The sequence below is a fragment of the Xiphias gladius genome, chromosome 22 (assembly GCF_016859285.1).
Source record: "Xiphias gladius isolate SHS-SW01 ecotype Sanya breed wild chromosome 22, ASM1685928v1, whole genome shotgun sequence".
Classification (NCBI taxonomy): Eukaryota; Metazoa; Chordata; class Actinopteri; order Istiophoriformes; family Xiphiidae; genus Xiphias; species Xiphias gladius.
Window position 1 is genome coordinate 25620884 of NC_053421.1, and position 11687 is coordinate 25632570.

An 11687-nucleotide genomic window follows, 5' to 3' on the forward strand; every position below is an offset into this window, starting at 1 on the left:
ATGCAGTAATAAATGAGTGATATGTGCATTTTTACATAATGGTCAAATTCTCTGGTCACACTTAGTGGAATATATTCAAAAGGGGATCACAAATACAGCATGTAGCCAACAAATTTAAGAGCATTTTAAACTTACAAATGCAAACCTCTTTGCTGTCTCACCAAGGAAACAACTTCTTATATCGTGTTCACCGTCTCAAGTGTGGTGTGAAAGAGTTGCCAGTAATTTGAGTGTCGGTTGAATTGGTCGATGTCAGAAAACTATACTTTTGAACATTTCTGTGACTGCAGTAACTTTCCTTCACTCAGCATGTTCCACTATTTTGTAAACACATGATCTTTGTCAATTTTTTGCTTTTTTTTTTTTTTTTTTTCCTTTTCCCCACTGTTTTTCAAAAAGTAATGTTGCCTGTTTGCAATCTTCAGTAATGAGAATCAGAAAAAAGCACAGGGGGTGGGGGACTTTCCAAGGCAGCTATTGTCAAAGGCTTATTGTTCCTAACTCGTACTGAGGTATCCATGCTAAACTTTACATTAAATGCTTAACCCAGTGAAACAGCCAACCCGGTTAATAAGGTTGTCTTGTAAATGTTTCTTTTTTTTCATAATGGAAAGGACGCAAGCGCTGATAGTTATTAGCTGTGACACCTACTGCAGCGTGTATTGCTGCCTCTATGAGGGGGGAAAAAAAAAGTTCCTTATAATAACAGGAGAGTATCTTGTTAGAATGAGGTATTTCTCATTATTCTCATTATTATACATTTTACTAATATAGAATAACATCCTTTTTTGTTCAACAAACTTTTCTTATTACAACATATCCGCGTCTTTTTTTAAAATAAGAAACAAGTCTTATCCTAGTTATTGTTATAACAACAGACATTTACATATTGCAATAATAAGAAAAGGGTCCAGTTAGGGCTCCAACTAATGATTACTTTCATTACTGATTAAGCTTCTGATTATTGTCTCAACTGTTTTGTCTATATGATAAATGAAAATGCGGATAGCTTGTTTTATGCGACCGACAGGTCAAAAGCCAAAGATATTACGTTCATTACCATATATGACTAAAAAGAGCAGCAATTCCTTACATTTTAAGAGCTGGAACTAGTAAATGTTTGGCATTTTTGCTTGAAAACTGACTGAAATAACGAATCTGTTATTGCAGTAGTTGCAGATTAATTTTCCATTGAACGACTAATCCCTAAATTTGGCTAGTTGTCTCAGCTCCTTAAGAGGTTTTTCTCTGGTCCCGGTGGTAGCAATATGCTGCCGTTCCCACTAAGAAGGGTACCCTTTTGAAAAGAGATCGCCGTGACTCTGAGGAAGAACTATGCGGTGTGAAGTTCGTGCGCTGTGTCAGTTTTGCCGACCGCATCGGGATTGGCGAGAGGGTCCAAGTCAGCAAACAGGTTGAACCACCTTGAGAGGTCCTTGGACATCCCCGCTGTCTCTGGAACATGAGGTAACGAGGGTGAATGTAACCAAAACAAACTGCTGTACCTTTTATTAAAGCCACGGTGAAAATATAAACACCTCCCTTTGTCCCATAAATGACTGCATCTGCCTGAGATCCAAAATTGTGACTGGAAACAACCCACTAGTTCTTAGAAAGTAACCATAAACTCAAGATTTACTTGAAGTCGTCATTTTCTTTCAAATCTTCTCATATGTTTTACTCATTTGGCTCGGCCTCACCTTTCACTGCTGGCGTCGAAGGGTTCTGATTGGCTCCAGATGAGGGCTCCGTTGTCTGAGCAACGGGCTGTGGAGCGATGCCGGCCCAATCTGAAATGGAGACGCGAATTTGGATTAATCAACAGGAGACGCTTAATGTGACAAAGCATGGTCCAACAAATAAGGCACTCTCACTCTCTTGCACAGATCATGTGCAAGAGACTCGCACAGACAGCAACAGTCAAATCGGACATTATTAGTGGTTCATTAAACACAAACAAAAAGTTGCAATTACATCTTTGAGATCTTGTTTTTGGGGGGTTTGTTTTGATTTTATCCTCTGTGTATCCTGCTAATTCAGCATGTAAGCAACAGTATCACCAGGGAGGACAACGGAATGTGCTGTTGATATTGTACTTGGTAACAAACAGTCTAAACTCCAAATACAAACAAATGAGTGACCAGATGACCAAAAAGCCCTTTGAAGCCTCTGGATATTTCTGTGTATTAGTTTATTAAGGTAATCACCTCTGGTAACTTCTACTAGTGTCACGTTTATTTTGACACCTTTATGGACATTTTCAGCAGGTTCTGTTGTGGAAGCAGAAATATTGAATTAATAAAACCCTTTTTTTTAAGATAAGTGTTCCATGAGGACAAGGCTAAAAGTCTTTAAAGATGTAGTGAATTGTTTGTTTAACTTGGACTGTGACTGCAGCTTCAGGTCTTATTGGATGCATCTGAATGTGCTCGGCTAATGAGAATTTGGGGATTTTCTTCCTTGAAGAGCTGTTATAGCTTTGTTTGACATTCTTGGTGTATTGCCATTTTGCTTTTGATTTGGCTGTTTAGGCTCCATAATCAGGATCATTGGTTTACTTGACTCTGTGGACCAGGTTCTTTCCAGGATTTGCCCGTACTGGGCTCCGATCCTTAGGTTGAATGGAGGCCATGAGCTTTGGTCTCTTCTGTCATCTGTTGCTTCTTGCAGGAGTAACTTCTTTTCTTTTTCGATCAACCTCTCGAGCGTTGTTCTTTCCCAGTCACCCAAACTAGTTTCACGACCATCTCTTGAAAGTCTGGTTAAAGTATGTGGCGGTTTTCTAGCAGCAAAATGAATTCGAGTGTCAGTCTCTCACACTTACTGCTTGAGTGTCAATCAGTAAGTGTGAAACAAGGTTTGAGAGCACAAAACTTGTCTCACACTTGGTAAGTGTTAAATAAGCTTTGAGCACGCACCTGATGTATTGCATGCCGTCAAAAATTTTGTGCAGTATTTCAGCACAGCACACACTCCTACCTGCACTTGCAGACTGAGTACTGCTTGAATTAGCTTTGCGCTCATTCATCACTTTAAAATGGTTTTACGGTTTTATCAACTTCTGTGCGTTCGCATGGTTCTGACTGAATTCCGTTGACAGTTTATCATATTACCTAGTGTAGGTGTTTCTACTTTGTGGTCCCTTAATTTGGAATTCAGGCTGTAATTTTCCAATTCAATGTGGAGAACGTCCCGCAGGTTGAATATGTTGCGGCAGCTTCTTGAAAGGAAGAGATTGATCAGGCCTAAGTGTACTGCGCTAACCAGCTGGACTCTCAGCCTCCTTTTCAAACCTCTTCGCCATCTTGCCTGCCTCTGAACCCATAGACCATATGCTCCTCCTGTACCTGTCCGGACACGCTTTGTTGTTAAGTTGGGAAAAAAACTCCAGACTTACTACTTTTTCTACCACTTTCCTTTTCCTTTTTAATAAGTGTGGGATCACAGGAATATTGTGAAGGTACTTTGAGCTACAAAGAGAGCACTCTTGCTAAATCACTAGCTAATGACCTAAATTCTCATTTTTCCAGACTTAATTTCATCACACTGTAGGTTTACATTTCCTTATGACTTTATAATAGTGAGACTACTCATAAACCTCCAAGCTGGAAATTGACAGAACTAAATCAACAAAACCAGACAAGGTGCTAGAAGCCAGTACCCAGGCCTGGATGAAATGGAAAGTGGTTGGCAATTGCCTATGGGTAAGCATATCTAATTGCCATGTGCTGTGTGGAAATAGTTAGCTACAATGGTGGAGCTCATTTTAGCTGTGTTGTTTTTTTTTTTTTTTTTGCACTCTAAATGCACAAATTTCATGGAAAAAACAATGTCACTTATTTTTTAGTTATCAAGCTTATTTATTCCAGCGCTTAATTAAATCAGGATAATGGCAGCTAATTTTGATGTGTTTGCAGGGTTTTAGCTGAGAACAGTTCTCCCTAATTGTAGAAACCTCATGTGATCTCATTTTAATAGAAAAAAATACATTCTTTTGACAGCTAACGAGCCTTTTGGACCAATTTACCCATTCTCTGGTTCACTCTTGTCTGGTTCACACAAGCGCAAACCCACAAACCGACGTGTAAAAATGTCCTGACCTGAGAGGGAAGACTGCAGACTGTTCAAGTTCTGGTCCAGCAGCTGAGATGGTAGAAAGAGGGAATTTTCCTTTTGCTGGGCCTCCGCTGGTCTACCGGATGCCGCGCTTGTCCCCTCCTCGGTGTCTCCAAACACTTCCGTCCACTCCCGAGAGAAGTCGCCCTCATCCACAGACATACCGCCCAGGATCTCATTGAGCAAGGCCATGCTGTCCTTCTCCCCTCCCTCTAACTCCGGGTAGGCTGAGACAGGATCTTCATTCCCTAAAAAGATCAGGCAGAGGGATCAGAGGACTTCAGCAGGAATTCATAATTACGTGATAATTCTACAGTAATGTTACTTATGATTTCCTGTCATTTGGCCAATTATATTTGTGTCTTATCAATATTTGCCCAGAAACTGCTCACAAATTAAAGGGTTTTCAGGTTATTCTGCATCGCTAGTCAGTTTGCAGAAAATTAATAGGCCACTATTAATTTTCAAAAATGACAAAATCCACTAGTTCCAGTCGTTCAAATACGAAAATTTACTTGTTTTCTTCATCTTCTATGATAGAAAACTGAGTTGTCGTCACCTTGGGCTCTGTTTTTCACAATTTTTTTTCAAATTTTACAGACTGATCAATTAATCAAGAAAATAATCATTAGATTATTCAATAATGACAATTATTGTAAGTATCTCCGTAGTAAATAATACAGTAAAACATATTGTAGTTACATAAATTGAATATTGTGCTTTACCTCCTCTGGTCCTATTGCTGGTGTTTTCATTTCCTAGTGAGATGAGTCTATATATATGAGAAACAGAAGATCAGTTTATAACATTTTGCATATGCGTATAAGGCAACAGGTGTGTAGAAAGACTGATTCAGTGTTTATAAACATATTCCCTGTTTTCATGTTTTCACTGTTGGCATGCATGTGTTTGGTCTACCTGCATGAGTAAAGCTCAAGATGAGATAGGCCGTTTTTTTTTTTTGTTTTGTTTTTTTTTTAAACTCACTGGTCGTCTGGGGTCTCAGCATTCTTTCCATCTTTTGTCTCTGCTTTAATTTTCTTCTTCCCCTTCTTCTTAGCCAGCTTGTCCACGGGGTCTTGCAAGGTCTGCAGGAATAACCAAGTCATTACTTACAGTTACTGGCCTTTTTTTCCCAGATTTAATTTACTTTGACGGTGTTAGAACTCGGATCTCATCTGTACAGGTCCAGATGCTCTCTGACCTTAAGTGTGGAGAACTCGTAATGCTGACAGCCCTTGAAGCTCTCATGAATGGCTGCCATAGTGTGGGATGTCTTCTCCCAGAAGTGCAATAGCGTCGTCTAAAACAGCAGAACAAGACAAGGGCACACATCCAGCCGGTTATGATGCAAGCAGTTTGAAAACGCGTGAATATCTAGTGAGCATGAGCCAGTGTCTCCTTGTCTGGTGTGATAGTTCAATCTCCATCCAGTCTCTTGTATTCCTTTGCTCCCTTCCTGACTTAACCAAATGCGGTAGAGCCACTGAAAACAGTCCAGTTCAGATCAACGAACAGCTAGGGTTTGTGGTATACCTGGTATGTGGTTAAAACGTGAGAGAGGAGGTTGCAGCGGCTGGCTCCCAGCAGGTCCACTTTCTGGCAGACATCATTCTTCAGTTTGTCAAAACTTGTTTTGGCAGTGCGCACCTGGGCCTGAACCTAAGATATAATAGATAGGAAAATATCCTAACCGAAGATCAGCTCCCAGTGTTATGTATCATACAGGTTTGAACAAAGAAAACTCAAACACTGGAGTTCGTGTTTGTGCAAGTGTAAGTATTTTAGAGTAAACAGAAAAGAGCAAAAGGTTCTTGTAGCATTAGGGTTTGAACCAATGCAACACCTTTTAATGGTATGTTTGCACCATCTAGTGGCAACGCTTTGCAACTGCTTTTTCCTGCTTTTTCCTGCTTTATGCCGTTTGTGTGGCCTTATTCTGGCCATATTGCAGCAAATTAGGGCTGAAACAATTAGTCAGTTTCTTAGTTGACCGACAGAAATTTTAAAGTAAAACTACACGAAATGCAGCCATTACGTAAGTCACGAGTTGTACCTGTGCTTTCTATTTTGACACGTCAAAATGTCTGTGTGACTGGCAAACCTTGCGGAACTTCTCCATCTGTTTATGCGTGTCTGGATCCAGCTCCTGAGACACATCCTTCATCCAAAGAAGTGCCCCACGGTATTCGGTCCTCGACTGCTCCATTCGGTTCACCGTCAGCCACGTGTCTGAGATGGCGCGATATCGAAAAGTTTCCACCTCCTGGTACAAACGGCACAGAGGGTTCCTCAGAGCCAATCTGTAGGATGTAGTGGTATATTCTGTATTAAGGTGCTGCAGGTGGCAAGGTTGACATTAATTATCAGTACAGCTGTAGATAGATTTTAGACATTACTGGATTATTCTCACTTTACAGCCTCTTTTGGCCTTTATAGTGCATAATACAATCCGCTGAATAATTTGAACGTACAAAGGACATTGCTCTTGCAAGACACTTTTAAGGGCTGGAAAAGCTGAAAGACCTTTTGGTTTTGTAAAGCAAACGGTGGAATCAGTCAAAGGCCATCAGTTCAACTGACATTTTTATCCCCTTCAGTAAAGAAACCACGTAAACCCTAAAGGAAGGGGTCAGTAGTGAATGTCTTAAGTCACCAACACGAACAAAATCGCTGATACGACATTCTGGCTACGAGTCGTCTTAATGGTCTCATTCGTGTACCATACCCTTGTTTGCCATTATTTACCAGTATTCCAACGGTACCGCAATAACTGTGATATAATATTATTATAATGGACCACTTTTCTCAGGTGTTATCAGTCATCGCGTGTGGTTGTTGTGCCCCATTTGACTCCTTAGCTGATTGTGATACAGATTCAGATACGGGACAGATCATTTATCATTTATTAACGCGAGCCTACCTCTGCCGTTTAGGAAACCTGTCTTCTGCTCTGTAATTGTGATTATTTGCTTCCTTTGGGTTGAAATGTCCTGGAAGTGTCCATACGTAACTCTGGGATTACATTTGAACAAGCAAGACAGTAGTCCTTGTTCTCTTTTTGGGATTTGAGGTGACAAAATTGACTGGCCCTTGAATATTTTCTAGTGCAACTTTCATGTGAATTATCTGGTTTTGGCATACGTCTGTCATACATACAGTGATGAGTTTATGTATGTTGCCTACCTCTGCTGAGAGGAGAAGCAAAGTGCTTTCCCTGTGGCCTGCATGATCTTTCCAGCCCTGGTTTTATCCTGCGAGCCCTGGGAGCGCAGGAAGCGACCCAAGTCGTTCTCCTCCTGGGACAGAACTGCACAGTAGAGATGGTGAATGTAGTGTTAAGATTCAATATCGTACAAACTCGAAAAACGCGATTTGCAGTTTTTTGAGTAATCCTGAGTGCTGTGTTGTTCCTGGTAGGGTCTTCCAAGGCAAGGGTCCAGGCTAAAAGTGATGTCTTGGAGGGAAACTCCCGGGTGAGTGCCTATTGGCCTGGGCCTGTAGTGTTCAACTTGAGGAGGCAACATGGGGATGTGGCCACGAAGACCAACCAGACGCATGGTTATTTGTGGTTAACTCGGACCCCTGGCTACAGCCGGTATGTGGAATGTCACCTCACTGGTAAGGGAAGGAGCAGGAGCAGGGGCAGGGGCTAGCACTGAAGGTGGAGCAATACCAACAATGTAAAGTTGGGTTAGCATCTACGCAAAACATGGGCCCTTGAACCAAACTCGTGGATAGTGGCTGGAGTCTAGGCGTGTTTAGTACACGTAATAACGAATCTTTATCAACAAATTTTCAAAGTGAAGTGACCATACTGAAACACTGTCACAGACCGAATCAGTAGCTCAGTAGAAACAATCATAAGAGGCTCCTGAGCCTTGTAAGGCGCTTGTATAGGCTAGTTTTGTACTGAACTGAATGTCACAGCCTGGAATAGTAGCATACTGAGTGTACTGCTGAGCATCGGGCTGTGTGACCGGCAATGCGTTCACCTACTGCTGCGCGTACTGAAGTGCATTTGAACATTGATGCGAATGCTTAGCTTAAGAAAAAAAAGTAAACAAATTACATACGCTCACTGAGCACTTTATTAGGAACACCATACTAATACTGGGTATGGCTTCCCTTTGATTTCAACACAACCTTAATTCTTTGTGGCATGGATTCCACAAGATGTTGGAAACATCCCTTGAGATTCTTGTCTATGTTGACATGATTTCAACACATCATTTCTGCAAATTTGCCAATTGCTCGGTCACGGTGCCAATCTCTCCCGTCTCATCTCATAGGTGTTCTACTGGATTCAGATCTAGTAACTGGGGAGGCCACTAAAGTACACCGAACTCATTGTCATGTTCACGGAACCAGTTTGAGGCGACTTTTTTCTTTGTGACGTGGTGCATTACCCTGCTGGAGGTCTCCATTAGAAGGTGGTGAATTGTGGCCATAAAGGGAGGCACATGGTCAGCAACAATACTCAGATACGCTGGGGCAGTCAAACAATGACAGATTGATATGAAGGGACCCAAAGTGTGCCAAGAAAACATTCCCCAAACCGTTACACTACCACCACCAGCCTGGACTGTTGACACAAGGCAGGTTGGGTCCAGGGATTCATGCTGTTGATGCCAGATTCTGACCCTACCATCTGTGTGCCTCAGCAGAAATTGAGGTTGATCAGACCAGACTACGTTTTTCCAGTCTTCAACTTTCCAGTTTTGGTGAGCCTGTGCCCACTGCAGCCTCAGATTCATGTTCTTGGCTGACAGTAGTGGAACCTGATGTCGTCTTCTGCTGTTGTAGCCCATCCGCTTCAAAGATCGACGTGTTGTGAATTCTGAGATGCTTTTCTGCTCACCACAGATTTGAATGATTCAAATTAATTTGCTGAGTCAAATCAGCGAATTAATTTGTGATTTCAATCTCTACTGGGGTCTCCCCTTTGCTTGAGTTGCCCAGAATGGGTGTGGATATATTTACAGTCCCTCAGTTGGGTGCTGCTGCTTTGGAACTTTCTTGAGAATGATAGAATCACCTGTGACCGCATCTCACAGATAGAAAACTGACTGCTGGTTGTGCCTGTGTGCTGTACAGCAGTTCAGAGCACCCAGCCCTCTTAGAATCTCCAGGCAGTGTCCTGGAGAAGGCGCTGCCGGGGGGCTACGTAGGGGACCACTGACATGAGTAATGATAGAGAGAACCCTGGAGGGTTGCGACTGGATAGGAATGGCCTGCCTGATCTGAGCATGAGTGGGGTTTTGTTGTTAGACTTATGTGCTAGTCGTGCACCGTCCACAACGACCCCAAACATGGATGCATAAGATAGTTATAAGTGTAGCTGGTACCAGAACACCTTAGGCTAAAGATCGATGATCAACTTCATAGTTGTTATCATCTGATCTGGTAAATAGAGCAGCAGAAATGTCAGCTGAAGACCACTTGACGGTGAGCTGGATCAGGTGGTGAGGGAAGCTGCCAGAGAGACACAGTGTGTCTGGTGCTCTGAGGTAAAACTGGGAACATATAACTAAAATGGTATTTTGGTTCACCCTGAAAGACAAGGGGAAGAGCTCAGACATCCATAAGGAGCTCAGAACCGCTGCTCCTTTGCATTGAAAAGGGCCATAAGTTGTTCAGAGTGCCTCCTGGACACAAGTAATCGGGGCATGTTTGACAGGGAGGACACCCAGAAGATAATGAAGGGATTACTTGCCCCATCTGGCCGGGGTACGCCTCAAGATTCCCCCCTTGAGCTGCCGGAGGATGTACCCGGGGAGACTGAAGTCTGGGCTATTGTGATTCGACTGCTGCCAACATGAAACACATCTGGATAAAGGGTAAAAAGATTGACGGATGGATTTTACGTATCCCCATGCCCACGCGGCACCTAACTCTCGGCAACTCCAGCAAAGGGGAGACCCCAGTAGAGGTGGAAGTCACGATGATTATTCAGGTTTTTAGTCATAAATGAATAATGGCTTTTGTAAATGAGATATTATATTTACGTGCTAAAACTAAAGCATTTATGCAGGACAGCTCATTTCTGGAATTTGAACTTGCATGTAAACCCACTCTGTCAACAGCTCATACTTTCAGTATTAATTTGGATTTTCTGTTTCCACCAAATACCTATGTTGTTTATTAGAACGTACAACAGATCCTCCTCTGGTACTGCTCGATGACCTTAAGCAGCTCCATGCATGTTCTCTGAACGGAGTGGAAGACCTGCAGAGCAGAAGAAAAATCGGCATAAACAGAAAGTCAGAGACATGCCTCATCTTTGTGAAAGTTATGCTAAGCTGAGAAAGGCTTGTGTGCAGTAAACCACCTGAATACACGGAGAGTAACTCTTACTTTTTAGAGGGCATACCACAGAAATCTAGTTAAGTCTGTGATACTTTATTGATTTCAAAAAGTAATATCTACACATTCGATATGATGCAACACCAAAGCCTTTATGGGGTAAAAACAAAAGTGTTAAAATGTCGCATTAAAGCTTTAAAAAATGATCTCTGATCCGGTATGTAGATATCCGGTTTTCGAGTGGTTTATCACAGTGCTTATCGAGGGCCTGGTCTAATTTAAAGCTGGATGTTCAGGCTTTTATGAAGTATCGATTTCGGCCATTAAAGTCACTTCACTCCTGAAATGGAAGCATAGCTGATGGAGGTTGGGGAGGCAGGCTAATGTACGTTTTAAGCCTCAAGCAAATACTGGCATTGTGTGAATCAAAAAGCCATTTTAGTCGGTGCAGGATCTACCCGAGGGAAAATATCTCCTGTGTTTCTTAATGTTCCTGCGATGTGACTAAGGGCCATGGGAAGCAAACATGGCAGTAACGGAGCAAGCTGTAAAACTACACTCGCCAACAGGTAGTTTCCTTCTCACCTCCAGCTTGGCGTCCAGGTCTGCGTCTGATGCCACCACATGTTCGTCCTCTTTCTTCCCGGTGGCCTTGATGAGCGTCTGTTTGGTTTTCCAGTACTTCTGCTGGAACTTGTTCACCACGGACGAGTCTTGGCTTTGGATGAAGCGGTCGAGGTAGTCCCGGGAGTAGCCACTGCAGTGACATGTAGGGTTAGACCAATATTTGACCGCTGCTCTCTAATATAATGAACTGTATACATTTTGGGAAGAACTCTTTGATTTATTGTGTGTCTGAGTATTAACACCAAGGGTATACTCACAAATTTCCTCCCTCCATTTTTCACCTGTGGAGAAAGCAGAGCAACTTAAAGAGTTTCTTTCTGGATCACAGATCTAGCTTGAAATACGGGTGCGGAGCAGGGCTTGGCGACAGCTGCGACACTTTTTTTGACATTTTCCCAAATTTCCAGCTATCAGAAGTCAGCAGAACACCGATGTGTTTAAGAATAACAACTACACATTTTCTCTCTGTACAAATACTTGCATTACACTATACTGTATGTGCGTGGTGAAATCCGTGTTTTCATCAAAACTCAAATCTGAGCTGCCAGGGTCTCAACTGGAACTACAGCATATCCCGCTGCTCTTGGAATCCCTGCACTGGCGACATGTTGCTTTTAAAACTCATTTACAAAATTGTA

General features: G+C 42.3%; 1 protein-coding gene across 1 annotated transcript; it reads right to left on the reverse strand.

Annotated features, from left to right (window-relative positions):
* Positions 1-344: 344 nt before the first annotated feature.
* On the reverse strand, positions 345-11363 carry ica1 (islet cell autoantigen 1). The gene is made up of 12 exons (XM_040117759.1): positions 11307-11363; positions 11008-11179; positions 10272-10344; positions 7303-7426; positions 6221-6419; positions 5653-5778; positions 5321-5419; positions 5104-5204; positions 4842-4888; positions 4101-4364; positions 1701-1790; positions 345-1455 (listed from the first exon to the last, which is right to left on the reverse strand). Exons 1-12 carry the CDS (start codon positions 11321-11323, stop codon positions 1334-1336), a joined length of 1434 nt encoding a protein of 477 aa, XP_039973693.1. The 5' UTR covers positions 11324-11363; the 3' UTR covers positions 345-1333.
* Between the last annotated feature and the right edge of the window lie 324 nt (positions 11364-11687).

What these genes read in the sequence shown, in the direction of transcription:
- ica1 (XM_040117759.1), bottom strand. An exon ending in AGATGGAGAAGTTCCGCAAG is followed by an intron (nt 5,779 to 6,220) that starts GTTTGCCAGTCA and finishes ATTATATCTTAG; the next exon opens with GTTCAGGCCCAGGTGCGCAC. An exon ending in GCTGAGACCCCAGACGACCA is followed by an intron (nt 4,889 to 5,103) that starts GTGAGTTTAAAA and finishes TCATATATATAG; the next exon opens with ACTCATCTCACTAGGAAATG.